The sequence below is a fragment of the Erpetoichthys calabaricus genome, chromosome 14 (genome assembly GCF_900747795.2).
Source record: "Erpetoichthys calabaricus chromosome 14, fErpCal1.3, whole genome shotgun sequence".
NCBI classification, from domain to species: domain Eukaryota; kingdom Metazoa; phylum Chordata; class Cladistia; order Polypteriformes; family Polypteridae; genus Erpetoichthys; species Erpetoichthys calabaricus.
In genome coordinates this window covers 56016077-56033476 of record NC_041407.2, presented here as the reverse complement: position 1 = coordinate 56033476, position 17400 = coordinate 56016077, and the positions used below count along the sequence as shown (strand labels likewise).

At 37.3% G+C, this 17400-nt stretch overlaps 1 protein-coding gene across 1 annotated transcript in view; it reads left to right on the top strand.

Moving 5' to 3' along the window:
* csmd2 (CUB and Sushi multiple domains 2) overlaps window positions 1-17400 on the top strand; it is a 991046-nt gene that overhangs the window by 136518 nt on the left and 837128 nt on the right. Inside the window, exon 2 of the mRNA XM_051919055.1 lies at window positions 5651-5867. Within this exon, the coding sequence (XP_051775015.1) occupies window positions 5651-5867 (217 nt within the window). The remainder of the gene's footprint in view (window positions 1-5650; window positions 5868-17400) is intronic.

The following is a 17400-nucleotide window of genomic DNA, read 5'->3' as shown; positions in this document are numbered from 1 at the left end:
TGAAAATTCTGACATGGGTGATAAGGATTCTTCTTGGAGGCTTTGGTAAAAAAGGGTGCTGGTTTGTTGTACAGTATACTTTCTAATAGTTAGGAGGAAATTCCACTATTGTGTCCAAGCTTAAATTGCTGATACAGTAAAATGCTACCTTGTTACCCAAAACAATGAGGTGTATGCGTATCTAAGACCTCATCTATGTGAACTGAATGTGAAGCTGCCAGTAGTAGAACTCTAGCAAAATGATTCAATATCCAGAAAACATAGCATGAAGCAGATCGAGGGATGAAATGACCAAGACTGAAGACAGATGGTCATGTAAGTTCTTCTACTTCTAATGCGCTTGCCTCTGTTGTTAATACTGGCTAAATTGCCACGCTTCTTTAACTGAAATGCATTCTCCACTATAATCCACAGCTGGTATACATAATGAAATACTGAAGCGCTCTTCACTTAATTATCAAGTCATAACTTTTGCTTGATTACCCTGATTATTACTGCATGGAGTCACAGAGTGCCAGAGTACACCGTGGGATGATCGAAACATTCATAACACCCATGGCACCCTACCTGAAAAACGGGCACTCATTCATACCTGGTTAATTTATAGTTTGAAGTTAGTCAAACACTCAGGTACCTGGGATGTAAGAGAAGAGTTGTGTCCAGTAAAAGAGAGATTTCCACAGCTCAATTCCAATTCCATTTTTTGGAAGCAAACTCTTTTTTTACCTAATGGTGTCTACTTCTTCTGAAGGTACACAAACGTCAGGTGGCTTTCTTTTAGTTAATATGGTAACTCTAACCCAACGAATAAGGCAATAACTCATTCTTCAGCGATCTTCATTTTCATTTGTTTTACCTAGCTTCTTGTGTACATGTGCTGTTTTTAGGAATCCCTTTCTTCTCTTTCTCTTCTGTTTAAATTGACTAATGATGTCACACTTCCAGTATGAAGATGAAATTCCATATAGCTCTTATGGCTATATTGTGGGGAAACACCTACTTAGAAACATAATCTAGAATTATGAAATGAGGGAGAACTGTACAGTTATACTGATCAAGACGACATAAGTTAAATAAGTAAGCACTAAGCAAACTCTGCCTGATTATGTGACACTGTTACACTGGTAATATGCTATAATATTAAATTATGTCCTTTTTACTGAATACAGATCTGAACATTGTTTTCTTTTGTTTCATTAAATTTTCCCTCTGAAGTCAAAATTATCATATTATAAATTAGCACACGGAAACTGAGAAATGTCATTTAATTTCAAACCCTGCCTTTCCCAATTGCAGTCTTACTATGTGGAAAAACGTCTGTCCTGTCAGCATTGCTAAAACTGAGTAGACAACACTGGACAGGATGGAAAGTCCATTGCACAGTGCATACACACAAATGTAGAGCCATCAATCAGCCATAAAAGCAAATGTGGGAAGAAACTGAGAGAAGACCCACATGGATATGAGAAATATGTTCCAAATCTGTATAAACAGCGACCAAGCAAAGAGCTGTGAGGAGCAGGGCTGATCACCATGCTATCATGCCAACCAACTGATGAAAACAACATGATAAAAAACAGAATCAATCTAGTTTTCTAAAAACAGTAACTACACATAATAAATGATTCTTAATGATTCATATTTCAGCATTAACATCTCTCCTAATGCTGGAGTGCAGATATCTGATGCATGCATTAAATCATCAGAGCATATATTCAGTATAATGCAATAGCCTGTAATAATTACAAAATATAGAAACATACCCTACATCAAGACTGCATGGACAGGCCATGCAGTTTATTCCTTAATCCAACTCTCTGTATGATTTTCATCATCCAATTATGGATAGTGAGAAACCAAAGGCTTAGTCAGCAGCACTGGGTGCCTTAAGGAACTGACCCTGAATGGGACACCAGTGCATTACGAGGCATACTTCTACTCTCACATTTAAAGAAGTCAAGTAACTTAATGAATGTGTCTACATGAAGTGTGAAGAAACTGAAGATGTCTGTTATGTATTAAGATGCCATATTTCAGATCTGAAATAGCACATTTTCATCATTTTGGTATATTTTTTTATTTGCTAGTAATTGAGTTGTGTCGTGATTAGCATTTCTCTCTTGCAGCTCTGGGAATTTGGACTCAGTTGAGTTCTCAGATAAATCATTCCCTGTGTTGAGTCCTCTTGTCTCAGGGAATTTTTTTCTGGGTCTTTGATTTTAGATTAATTAAATATTTCAAATTGTGTACCATTCAGGGTTGACTATGCATCAACTCTTATTTGAGTAGCTCACTATTTCTTTATATTTGGAATGATGGTTTTCACATTTGATGTGCTTACTATTCCATTGTGATGTCATTTAATTTATCAAAAAAGGAACATTATGTAGCATTTTATATCAAAGGGACTTATGCCTTCTGAATGTTTTGTTTGCTGATTTATGGTTAATTGTTATATATTATGCAAACAGATATGTGAGTCCTGATTGTTCACATAACATGTTTGCTTCCTTTAGGACTTGGTGGATATGGGGGGTATTTCCACATTGACAGATCAGACATTAATATGAACAGTAGCTGTGGCCTAAATAAAATCTAGTGTGACTGAAATTATTTAACTAATCTCTGAAATTCATTTTGTTTTTTAGTTTTACGGTAAATTTTATATTATAAGTGGTCCAACTAATAGGAAGGACTTTATGTTGCACTTAACCAATTTTTGTATTTATTGCCTTTAATTAACAGTTATATGGCAAAACACATCAATGGTGTCTGCAGTTACTGAACATCTCTGAATCATTTTCCATCACTCCTCCATTTAGTAGTAATTTTGTTTCTGGTGAGGCCATTCCAGAATTTTTCTTTATGGGTGCCAGCTTCCCTAACATAAACACAAACTCACCTATCTCAGAATATTTGTTTCCATTTGCGTCACAAAACAATCAATCAGACAATGGGATACTGATGCCTGGTCTGTCTGAATTGACATCAGATCATTGTGATGCTCCCTGACATCATAATCATTTGACAAAACACAGCAATACAGATTTAAACATTAAATAAACTAAGAGGCCCGCGACCACCTTCTGACAGGAAAATATATTAGCCTTGGATTTCCTAAATTGAAACAGCAGCACAACAATTTTAGAATTGAATGGTTTTATGATGAAAAAGGACAAGCCACAATAACACACCGATTACACACTCTGCTCAACTTGAACACAAGTCTCTAGAGTTGTCTGGTAGCAGTACTTATGATCATATGTCCAGCTGTTGGTTGGACAGTGTAAGGACAGCAAACAGTAGAAAAAAAAAACAATTTTCTACATACCTGCTCTACAGCACGACTCCGAGTTTCTTAGACACAGCAGCATCATATTGGTGGCTTCTTTTCCTTTAAGTGGAAAAAGCACACATGGAACATTCCTGATGGCTTCTTCAAAACCAGTGGAGTCAAGTGGACCTCCTTGGCGATGGATGAAGATTAAGATGCTGCTCAATTCTGTTCTGATCAGTGTAATGTCTTGAAAGAGATGCATTTCTGATATTGATCTTCTTTATTTTAGTCTTCAAATTACTGTGGTTAACTTTAAGGGAGCAAATGATACAGGACTTTTCTTATCTCCTTGCTGGCTCATGCTGCTGCATAGCCTTGACTTGGAAAAACTTGAACTACAAGTGTAAACATGAAATTAATAAAATAAAAGCAGAGAATAAGTGCAAGAAACCTTCAAGTCCCAACCTAGAAGATTGAGCAAGCCCCATAAGTCAGATTCAGGCTCACAGGAGTTGCCATCAACACATTTTCACATAATTGTTATAAACTTGTTTTACGTTAATTTTTTCTGAGCTACTCTGTGTTTTTGTTAATGTTATTTCTTTGGTTTGGGTATGAAACATAGAGAATACAAACACCGTAATATCTTTTGTTGTAGATGAATATTTAATAATGTTAAAATAATTATGAGTAATTTCTGATGCCATCTTAGTTTCTAATGGGTTCATTTTGAAGCATTTTGTTGTAGTTATATAAGGTAGTGTACCAGATACGCGCAGGATGTGACATCTGTGGTGTGATGGGATAAAAGGTCAGCACTGTCAATAACTTTGTGTCAAAACTCTGTTAAAAGCTGTTTAGGTAGTGTTTCTCAACTTTCATGTTTGGATTACATTTTGACTTTCACTACAGTTTTTTTTTTACATCCTGGTTATAATTCCTGCTTTGTTTTTTGGCTAACGTCTTTTCTTCTGGTCAGTAGTCGCTCATATCTAGCAGAACAATTCTGTAAAAACAATATTTTTCTAGATAAAAATTACATTGAGCATAATATGGAAATTGGAAAAAAATGTTTAAGTAGACAACATTGAAGGTTGTTAAATTATTGAGGCAAGCTTATTAGTTATTTTGCTTGACGCCGGGTGGGGCTGTACTCCACTGGCCCTTAGTGTTGAACTGCCACTGCTTCCATTATAAAAAAAAAAAAAAGTGAATGTTAAGTGGCACAGCCTGGAATGGGAAGGGTACAAATAAATCACAAAAAAGGAAGGGCACAGAAATGTTTCCTTATTTAATCACCGCCTGAATGGAAAGGGAACTGACTTTTTGTGAACATTGACCTTTTTGTTCCAAACTAAAGTTTTTTAACTTTCTTTTCTTGTTTTGTAACCATGCATTGTTACACAGTTACTAATGAAGGTAGGTACGTCTACCACTCTCATCATTAGTCCATGGCTGGCTGCAGACTATAGTACTATAAAAGGTACTTACTGGACAAAGCAGTCACAATGCTAGAACCCTATAAACATGGTGACTCAAACTGAACCATTTGAGGGTTGTGAAGGTTGCGGCCTATCTGGGCAATATCGAGCGTAAGGCAAGAACAAGCTCTTGACAAAAATCCAGTCCATCATAGGGCCCATTCACGCATACACTCACTCACATAGGACCTTTTTTGAATCTCTAATTATCTTAACACTCACATCTTTAGACATACGGGAGGAGAACCAGAGCACCTGACACAGATATGGGGAAAATGTGCAGATTCCACATAGACAACAGCTGTTAGTGGAGGATCTGTGAGGTAGCAGCACTAACCACTGTGCCACCATTCTACCAACATGTAACCATTTAAATGACTAGTAAAAGAGAGATGTCTAATATTTGATCAGAAGAGCCATCTAGCAGTTTGCACCCAGAAAAACAAAAAATCCAGGATGCAACATTGTTTAAAAAAATAAACCCTGAAGGAGGGAAATGTATTTTGGCACAAACAAAGGTTAAAGTTCAGATGACTTACAGATTGTCCTACACCTCCTGGTAAACCTGCAGTCAGAACAGTCCCAGTATGCCACTATGCCACTCTAGACCAGTACTGTACTTATATCCATGACACATCCTTTAAAGTTCTGTTTTGTAAGACTGCTATGAAGTTGACTGATGCCTTCTCTACTTTAAAGTGTTCCTCCAGGTGTTTGAAAAATGTATAAGGCCCTAAGGGAAGGCAATCCAGAGACTGTGTGAGAACAGGATCACTATATCATTTGGCCTGTTGGGGGAAAAAAAAAGATTCATGAATTTGATAGATATCTTTGAGGCAAAGAATGATGGTTCAAATCTAAAACGTTATTTCTTTTTTCTTTATATTTACAGTTCAGAACTGCAATCAAACCTTACATGGTCCCAATGGGACGATAGACAGCCCAGGATTTCCATACGGCTACCCAAACTATGCCAACTGCACATGGACTATTCTGACACAAGATCACAATCGCATCCAACTTGTGTTTCAGTCGTTTGCATTAGAAGAAGATTTTGACATTCTCTCTGTTTACGATGGGCAGCCCCAGCAAGGGAATTTAAGAACCAGGTGAGCCATCCCTCTTTTTCATTACTCTCAGAGTTCCATGTAACTCATTCGAAGAATGACATCACTATTAACATTTGGGTGATCTGGAGTAATTATAGTTTTCTAGTTGTCCTAGTATCATGGAAATGTTTGGCTTTTATAGGATTTTTTTCTAGTTAGTTTATAAGAACTGCATTGGATAAGAAAGGAGCAGCTTTCAGACTTTTTATCAAGGCCAACTGGCTATTAGCAGCACAATTCAGTTAAATTACAAAAACCTGCAATCTCTTCCTGTCTATTTATATATTACTTCAAGAAGCGGAGGATGAGAGGGGGACCTGAAAACTGCATCACTGGTATTATTTTTACTTGCATGGAAGCCCTCTCTTGGGCATTCTAGAGAAATATAAATTCAACCTCTAAGACAGCTTTTGGAGAGCAAAGGAACAACATGCCTGTTCTCAGTCATCTTGTGGAACTTATTATTATCTTATTAGATGTATTCATATTTACAGTGAAGGCTAAGATACAGAAGTGTGAATGGTTCACTGTCTGCAAAGCTTATTAGTACTGCTATTTGAATTTTAGAGGGAACACTACTGTTTGCATATGTTTTTTGTGTTAATTAAAACTTTGCAAATTACAGAGTAGGTTGCTTGGCGGTACAGCAGCTGCAGGAGACTACATTTAAATCCTGATCTGGGCTCTGTCTACATGTGGTTCAAACCCATCCCAATTTTTATTGTCAAATTTTTATTGATACAATGAAAGAGGAATACAGTATAAGGAAACCAACAATAATAAATGATTTTTGGGTTAAAAGATTTTTTAAAAACAAAAACTCCCACCCAGCAGAGATGGCTAATTATATAGAAATGCAACAAGAGAGAGAAAAATAAAAAGGGTCGATAATCTTGCACACACATACAACACACAGGAATTCAAGGTAAAGAAAGGTAGAAAAAAAATGAAACAAGGAACTGTGGATAGGAGAAACTGCCTCATGGAGCAACCCTCAAATTTCAAGAAAGAAAAGATTATAGAATGAAGACTTCCAGATTGCAGGAGAGACAAGGGCAGGAGATTTCCAGTGAGATTCTAAAAACAATTCAGCTGCAATGGTTACAGTTATTAAAAGCCTCTGGTGGGACCAAGAAAAGGAAAGTGAGGAAAGAGCAGAAAGGTCTAGCAGGAGAAGAACTTGAGGGCACAATGGAATGGGGAAAGAAAGCATCGTAGAGAGGGATTTAGCCACATAGTGCCAGAGAGCCGCTGCCAGAGGACATTCCCAGAACATGTGGAGAAAAGTACCAGGAACTTTAAGAATACAAAGATGACATTGGGGAAGTACAGTAATCCCTCCTTCATCGCGGGGGTTGCGTTCCAGAGCCACCCGCGAAATAAGAAAATCCGCAAAGTAGAAACCATATGTTTATATGGTTATTTTTATATTGTCATGCTTGGGTCACAGATTTGCGCAGAAACACAGGAGGTTGTAGAGAGACAGGAACGTTATTCAAACACTGCAAACAAACATTTGTCTCTTTTTCAAAAGTTTAAACTGTGCTCCATGACAAGATAGAGATAACAGTTCTGTCTCACAATTAAAAGAATGCAAACATATCTTCCTCTTCAAAGGAAACAGAGAGGAAAGCAAACAAATCAATAGGGCTGTTTGGCTTTTAAGTATGCGAAGCACCGCCGGTACAAAGCTGTTGAAGGCGGCAGCTCACACCCCCTCCGTCAGGAGCAGGAAGAGAGAGAGAGAGACAGAGAAAAACAAAGTCAAAAATGAATACGTGCCCTTTGAGCTTTTAAGTATGCGAAGCACCGTGCAGCATACTTAAAAGCTGCACACAGAAGGTAGCAACGTGAAGATAATCTTTCAGCATTTTTAGATGAGCGTCCGTATCGTCTAGGTGTGCGAACAGCCCCCCTGCTCAATCCCCCTACGTCAGGATCACAGATAGTCAGCGCAAGAGAGAGAGAAACAAAAGTAAGTTGGGTAGCTTCTCAGCCATCTGCCAATAGCGTCCCTTGTATGAAATCAACTGGGCAAACCAACTGAGGAAGCATGTACCAGAAATTAAAAGACCCATTGTCCTCAGAAATCCGCGAACCAGCAAAAAATCTGCGATATATATTTAAATATGCTTACATATAAAATCCGCGATAGAGTGAAGCCGCGAAAGGCGAAGCGCGATATAGCGAGGGATCACTGTAATTCTAATCCAATCAGATAATGCCTCTGGGGATTCAGGTTCAGTCTATGAACACATGTAAATTGTGGGTGCTGGTGGTTAGGGTTTTTAGGGAAATTTTTGATATTTAGAAAGAGGGTTTGCCAACAAAACACAGAGGTTATGGAAAGGTCTGTCAGCCAATTAGACATTATTGGTAGAGTTTTGAGGGAAGCTTTTTGTAGAATGGAGTGGAGACCAGATACCGGTTTGGACTTATGCGAAATGGATGAAGCAAATAAGTACAAGGGATGAATTGGAAGAGGGGAAGAGAGGGGAACACCACATGCCCTGAGCACAACCTAAGCTGCAAATAGAAAAAGTAGGAAGTTGAAAGGATAGCATACGTAGTTCAAACAGAAAGGAACTTTCCAGCCCTGACTCATTAAACATACAGTATCTCCCAGCACAGATAAACCAGACTGATGCCAAGGGGAGGAGTAAATTGGACAACCTCTAATATTTAGGGCAAAATTATGAAATATAAGAGTGTGGAGGTGTAATCTTGGTAGAGAACCCATCAATTTTTCAACACTTCTCCATGTCTGAATGGCATAAGACAAAATGGGGCCAACAATTGGAGAAAGGAACTTTATTTTATTAGAAAGAAACAGAAATTAAATTGAGCAATGGGGGAAATATATTTTGTTTTTATGGGCAACCAGCTCCAGACTAGCCTTAGAGTAAAGGCAAGGTAGCATAGCTCGAAATCTAGGAGAGAGACACATCCATCTGACCTGTCGTGGATCAAAGTGGAGTGTTTAACAGATGATCCCTTGTGATTCCAAAGGAATGAAGTCACCAAAGACTTAACAAATTTCCAGAACTTAGGTTGTGGCAGAAAAAACGAGCATAGAGATAACAAATGTAATTATAGGGAGCAAATTCAACTAACCCAAAATTAATGTGAGTGAGAGAGTATACCCTACAACTTCCTTAACCCAGTGCTAACTCGGAATAATTTACAGTTAATTCAGTTATCCAAAATGACTTACAAAAGAGGTCAGCATAACCAAAGAAACATCAGTCTGAGGGACTGTTTAGGAACAAGTGTAACAGGACAAGTTTAGTAAAGTGATCATTTCAAGTGAAAAGCTTTAAGCCAAACAGAACACAAAATTAGTGAAATTTTCTTATCTGCAAAAACCTATCAAAGTTATTATTAATTAAGACATATTCAGAGAACAAGAGTCTACAAACACATGAGTCTTTCTTAAACACATGAAAAGAGTTTGAATTGAGGTTTGGTGTCACACAGAGGTGATAACACAAGTTGCCAATTACTAGCAGGTATGAGTGGGCAAGAATGTGCATAGAACCCTATGAGTACGTCCACACACAAGGGTGCTGATCCACTGACTATTTAATAGGTAAGCATCAAGGATTTGAAGTAAATTTGAAGTAAATTCCTGCTGCTACACTAAGCCAGAATTGTGACCTGAAAGAGGATTAATATGCATTCATCTTGGCTGGTTGAACAAGATTTTTTGCTGCATTTTGTATCATCTGTAATGACTTGACAGTACATACAGGTACCGCTACAAGTAAGGAGCTGCATTAGTCCATATGTGACCAAAGCCTGAACCAGAAGTTGTGCTGCATTCTCCATCAGATATGCTCTGATCTTCCAGATGCTGTTCACTAGCAGACCTGAGCGGACGAGAAGCATAGGACCTCACAAGTGTCTCCATATGTATATGTGCTGAGCCATTGATTACTCTGTAGGCAAACATCAAGGATTTGAACTTAGTATGTACTGCTACAGGGACCAATGCAGCAACCTGAAAAGAGGAGTGACATGTGCCCATCAAGGTCAGTTGACCACAAGATATGCCACTGCATTTTAAATAATATGCAGCAGCTTGCTAGCACAAGCAGGTACTCCTGCCAGTAATCTAAACTTGACAAGACCAAAGCCTTTTCCAGCAGTTGTGCTGTATACTCTTGTCTACTCTTGTCAAATATGCCTTGATCTTGCAAGATGTTATAAAGAGCAAATCTGCAAGACTGAGATAAGTCAGTGAAAGATAGCTGGTCATAGATCATCACCCCAAGGTTGCGTAATGACTTGGCAGGTGTTAGTGATAATGAGCCGAGCTGATCAGAGAAGCAGTGTTGAAAAGATGGGGTGGCTGGGATAACACAGAGGTCCGCCTTTGCCTGGTTACAATGAGCAAGTACAGCAAATGATAAGTGGATGAATGGATATTGCAGTAGCCTTTATAGCCTTTGATATTTATCTGTGCTTTAATGGCATGTTCGTCCAGTGCCATGGTAGAACAGAGGATCTGTCAGCTGAAAGGAAAACACAACAGTTGACTTTTTACAGCTTTTTTGCCCCATGATTGTTTGATCTGTGAAAAGGGAGACTAGTACAACATTGCAGGTGGAGGGATAGCACCATTTAATATATTGGTATTTGTGGACTGATAACTCCTTCAGCCACATCTGTCTGCTGCCAGTATACCAACATCCTTTATGATGTTGGCATACAGTATGTCACGAATATAAACAAACAGAGGGTCATCTTTAAATGAACAAAGTGTCATCTTTTCATTGTAAATTAATGAGAATTATACAGCACAATTATTTGTCTTGCAATGGTAAGTGCCACTGCTTTGTGAATTCATTCTGTGTTTGAATCCTTTGCCCAGTGGGTGTCAGTGTGCAGTTTACATGTTTTCCCTGTGTCTCTGTGGCTGTTTCTCTCACATCTCAAACGGTGAGTATGTTTGGTTAATTTTTGGTACTAAATGAGCCATCTAAGTGTTTGTGTGTGATTGGGTTATGTGTGATCGACTGGCATCCAGGGTTAGTTTCTGCCTTGTGGCCGATTCTGCTAAATTCTTGATTGGATTTAGTTGAAATTAGGTGGATTTGCAAATATTGTTTTATATAATTTACAGTTCTGTTATCCTTGCAAGCATTTTCTTAACTTACGATGTCCATAGAGAATTGTGGAGATCCAAAGTCTATGCCAGTATAAAGTGCACAAGAAAATACCTGCATCAGTGACTGTGTAGGTTATGAGAGCAACAGTTAAAAAGGACATTGGGAAAGCTAAAGGAATATTTGGAGATAACCACTGCACAGTGCAAAACGTGAGCCAAAGTAGCTCCCTCTGCATTTTAATAGTAAAAGAACAACCAAGAAGGAGGTGAACTGTATTAGGAACAGATGGGGAGTACTAAAATACATAGGAAGTGAGATTATAAATGCTATAATTTAAAAATTTTCTTAGGATTTCACATTTGAAGAAGTCAATAACCTATTAATAATTACAAGGAACTACTAAGGAGATCCTTGGTGATTTGGAATTTGTTGAGAGAGAAAGAAATGCTATTTGGAATATACAAAAAGAAACTGCTAGGACCAGGCAATATTTATTCCTAAGATTAATGAGTACATAAGTGAAGCCATGACAGATATTTCTCAAAAATTACTGTGCATAGGGGAAATTCCTAACAATTAGAAGATAACAAATGTTGTCATATTATATAAAAAAATGTCATCATGTTGAACCTAGTAACTATAGGCCTGTAAGCAAAAGATGCCTCACATGGAAAATTAATGGATGTGATTATTAAGGAATAGATTGACCAACACATGTCAAGAACACAGGTTTAGTATGGAAGATTATTTATGACAAAATGAAATGCAAGTCAATGTGTTAACCACATTGCAATGCAATGTGTATGCAAATGTTGCATTTCATTTTGGCACAGCTTTATCATGTCATAATTAAAAATATGTCAACAAAATGATTGATTTTGTTTCCCTACGGCGCGTAATTTTCAGGTCCGTTTACAATGCAATACGAAAGTGTATCGCATTTTAATTCTTGTCCATAGATCACATGTTAAAAGTAAAAGCAAAGCAAATGTATTGCATTTCGCTTAGTGTTGGTGCTGAGTGTATAACATTTTGATTCAATACCGTGTATCAGTCATATCAAAAATTAATGTAATCAAATGACCATTCAGTGTCAAAAGGTAGAGCAACATTTGGGAAGAGAGGCTACCACTTCTAAAACCATAAGTTTCACCAATGAGAAGTAATCAACTGAAATTGTGAGAAGTAAGTTTTAGGTCTCACTGTAAAGGGTTTTCTCTTACATTAAGTTGTCTTTTAATGTGTCATGCATGCCTAATCTTATATTGTTCCATTCTTCTTCTGATAATCCAGACCAATACGTCAAGAAGTTAATCAATAGTCGGTACTGTCTTCCCCGTCTGCAGGTATTTACTAACCATATTTAGGGGAATGTTGGTATATGAACACCCTGGTTGATGATCTACATAATCTCATGCTCAGCTCTTTGACACATTAGCTCTTGAATATGTTCTAAGGATGTCACTATAGCAGTTGGAATGTCTTCTCCTGTTGCTGCTTCTGTTATACTGGCACTTTCCAGCAACTAGTTGACAGCGAAGTGAATGAAATCATTGTTTACATTGCCAGTTTCCACATGCTCATTGAAACAGCAAATCCCCTGCCCTATCAGCTCCCCATTCTCCAGTTTTAGTGCTGAGTGAACACACCCATGATTGGAACACCTCTTACCCGAACTGTTGATTTTCCTTGTCACACCTTTTGACTCTGATTGGTCATTAGATTACATTCAGTTTTGGCATGATTAATGCATGATCTTCAATCAAAATCCAATACATTCCCTTTGCATTAAGTTACAACACACAGTCAATTGACAAGAATTAAAATACAATATGTCTTTATATTGCATTTTAAAAGGGCACTAATATTGTGTCGATCATTTGGCTGATATGTTTTTAACTAACCAATAAAACTATGACCAAATGAATTGCACCACGTGGATACGTATTGCATTGCAATGTAGTGAACATGTTGAATCGCTTTTAATTTTGTCACAAATAATCTTCCATAGATTGTTTAGTGTTTCACTAATATCAACAAATTCTAAGAGAAAGGAACAACAGCATGTGATCTGAGATGTGCATATGATATTACTTACACTGATTTTCAGAAGACTTTTGGTAAGGTTTCACAGGAGAGGCTAGTGCTTAAACTAAAAGAGACAGGAGTTTAAGATGCAGTATATAGATTGAAGCAATATTGGCTTAAACCAGAAAGCAAATGATTATGATGCAAGGCACTTCTTCAGAATTATGTAATATTAAAACTGGAAGTCAGTGCTAGGGCTGCTGCATTTTTTTAAATACTAGGGGGCTTCACCCCCTGCTCCCTTTGCTCGCCAACCCCCTGGCCTGCGCTACGTGCCAGCCACTTCGCATCTTTGCCGTTCACGTATGTGGATTTCACTTTCACCAAATAGCAAATCTTTTAATTCTCGCGGATGCGCCTCTTCATTGTGAAAAAACACTACTTTTCCCAGATAGCAACATGACAATCAACAACTCTACGACTTAAAGTTTAAATTTTTAAGTTTTAACAATATATTTGATCTCATTTCGCTGTTCCGTTATTTCACCAAGAAATAATTTCCGTTTGTTTATGCTAATGCTATCTTAACTATCATTTTTTTGAGACTTTCAAATTGTAGTACTTTCATTATCTCTAACCTGCTCTGCATGTGTATCGCGCCAAAGTCTTATCTCATCCCAGGATTTTTTATATAATAGAGAGACATAAAATGTAAATAAAAAGCTTGTTAAGCACACAAATAATGTAAAATCGGTTCAATTATTACAGAGTGACATGGTCAGGATACAGGTTTGGGTAGAATTGTGCCAGGTGAAATTTAATGCAATTAAATGAAAAGTATTACATATAGGAAGACAAAATATTAGATTTGAATGTAGCATAAGAAGTTGATATATTACACCTTATTAGAAGGAGTCTACTATGATGTTAGGTGATACAGCCTGATGTATAAAGAATAAGTTCTATGTAACTCACTAATGAGACCTCATATGTAGTACAGTGTGCTGTTTTTGTCTATATATTACAAGAAATGACATAGCAGGACTAGGAAAGAGTGACTGGGTTGATTCCAGGATTGATAGGTATGGAGAGATTGAGGAAGCTCTTTTTTTCAGTTTAAGTGAAAAGCGATTAACAGGTGACATGACTGAAAAAATAAAGGGAATTAGTATCCATGCTGGTATTTTAAAATTAAGCTCATCAAGGAGGTAACAGGGATAGAGATGGAAAGAGATGAATTTCACAAAAACATTAGAATGTTCTTTAACACACAGACAACCCTGAACATACGAAATAGGTTACCAAGTAGTGTGGTGTACAGCAGTACTTAAAGGACCTTCAGAAATGCCGTGATGTCATTTTTGAAGACATTAGGTGAATGAGAATCATAATTTTTGTTAGGCTGAGTGGTCTGTTTTCATTAAAATTGTTTTGTTGCTCAGTAATGTTTGGTAAAAAGCATCAGCCGACCATGGATGGTAACCCTACACATTTCTGGGTACGGATGAAGGGCAGAACACCAACAGTAAACTGAATTGATGTAATGAGGATGTGTAAATTCCAAGCAGTCAGGGGTGCAGATGGATGTACTGTGGAGTCCTGTCTCCTGGCGCACCACCACCATTAACCACTGTTGCCTGGGCCTTTCCAGGCTTGTAATGCAAACTTTATTAAAAATGCTGAATAATATGCAGGTATCATAAATTAGACAGACTGTTGTCAAGAATTTCCTTTAATATATAACAAGAAAGTAGAACTGATGTTTTCTTTTTTGAGCCCAGTTACTTGAAGACAATGAGCTTTTCTTCACTGCTTGTACCCTAACAGCAGGTATCATGGGAATTTTTGCAACTGGATCACTTATCTATTTTCTTTTCCAGTCTGTTTTTTGAGCATTCTTTATTAATCTTCCTGTTTTGGTATCCAAGAATGATGTCTGTTGGCCATTTATCAGGGCTGAGACAGCGAGCCTGCAGGGCATTATGTTGGAAGTGAGAAGACTGCTCCTACTTTACTCTTTCATTTCATTCTATCTTGTCCATTCATTCATCTGAAATTTCCCATTTGGGGTCTCCAGGGAAGCAGGAAGCAGAAACTAATCTTGTCTGTTGCATGCATGAAGCTGGCTGTCACCCTATGGAATAGTGACCTGGACAGCACTTTTTTTTTTTTAATTAAAAACAGTGACTAATCTAACCACTGTAGCACATGCACTTTTTCAGTTTAATTAGTGTTTCAGTCAATCATCACATTTTACTCATTAAGGTATCAAGTTTTGAAGACAAATATTGGAATCTAACACCACCAATTTTCATTAGTGTAATTAGGAATAGGTGGCACTTCAATAAAGGGAATGACATATTAAAGATAAAACACAACCCACCCACATGCCCCCCAAAGTGGCAATTCCCAATTCTCAAGTCTTATGCAATCTCAATGCCAGTGACGGTTCTAACAACTCAGTGTGTATCAAACCACAGGTGCCTGAAATGACAGCAAAGAAAGGAAATGTTAAAGAGTAGCTAGAAGTGACAAGATAAAAACTACAGTGCTAGAGTCTGTTTCATGGGTTTCTGCCTATGAATGTTATACGTAGTAAGTCCGGCAGCAGCAGTTTTCCAATATTGGATTGGCATATGGGATGCCTTGTTAATACATGACAATATAACTCCAGGTGTATCACCTGGATATAAAATGAGGACAGCCAATTTCTTAGAGTGATTCATTTGGGAGTCTTTCAGTGGGGTGCTCAAATAATATTTTAGCAGCTCTTGGGCTCTGGCAGATTAACTTATAGTGATGCATAAAAAAAGAGAATTAAGAGTGGCCAAGTAGAATTAGAATTTGAATACAATGACTGATAATATTATAGAAAGTTAGCTGGGAATTAAAAGCCAGAACGTACTATCAGACATCACATAATGGTAGAGATGAAACTGAGGAGCAAGATGAAAATCCATTCTATATAATACTAGCTGTCCTCTGCGGCTCCACCCATGTAGTAGTGAAACAGAGCAAACTTTAAAAATCAATAAAAAAATTAAAAAAAAAGAAATTCTGGCCAAGCGAAAGGTAGGTACGCTCCAACGTCAAATGTTGATTGTGTTCAGGTCTGACAGGGGAGCGTCCGCAGCGTGGGGAGAAAAGTATGTTGCCGTGATATCTCAGGCAATCAGAAGCTACACTCTAACACACAAGTAGCTCTGATCTCTCTCTCTCAACAATGTCAAACGTTACTCCTTAACAATCTGTAAATGATAATGTCTCTTGTATCACTAGGTAAGCGGAGGCTAGGTACGCTCCAACATGTGGTGAGAAGTAGACTGACTCGAACGGAGACTGGCACGTTAGTGAGGAGGGCCCTGCTCCCTTCCCTTCGGCCCACAGCCTCTCTCTCAGATTCACGCAAATAAATCTGTACCCCAAGTGAACTATCATACTTAGCGTGATGAGAGAAGGCACAAAATCAACCGGAATGTTCAAGCAAATTATAGATTTTATTAGATTATTTTATATATATATATATATATATATATATATATATATATATATATATATATATATATATATATATATATATATAAATATATATATATATATATATATATATATATATATATATATATATATATATATATATATATATATATAAATATAAATATAAATATATATATATATATATATATATATATATATATATATATATATATATATATATATATATATATATGTATGTACGAATGGAAGAGAAGGTCTGTGATACGGTTTGCATATTTGCAGTTGGAGATCCACGAAGGGAGAAAAAAACGAATCACGTATCATAAAATAGTTTTATTCCTGAGCTTTCAACCCCTATCAGGGGTCTTCATCAGAGGATAATGCTTAGACTTACAAGAAGAATCAAAGGCAATATATAGCAATACATTCCGTTAGGGGGCTGGGTGGAGGTGACTAAGTACTGACTAACCTTAAATTGCCTTCCAACATAGAGAAAATACCATATAAATCATAGAGAAAACCTCAAGGCATCTGTGGTCACTATGAAAAGGAAACGTTTAAATTATTTGACGTAGGAAAACCAGATCATCCAGCTGCCTGCGGTTTGTTATATACTTTAGTGCAAAGCAGGCTAGTGCCCATGACTTTGGTGAAATTGTCAGAAAATTAATAAATAGTCCAAACATTCAGATTCAGTTGACAATTTCATAAATTGTAAATTTTAGGTACATTTGGTGTAAAAATAACACCTTTATACTCACTTGACCTATTCAGGAAAGCCAGGGGCTGAAGCCTATCTTGTGAGTATGGAGTGTAAGGCAGAGCCTTGGAAATGGTGCCAGTCCATTAAAGGGTGCACCCTTGTACACACCCAACAGCCCAGTTTGGAAACAATG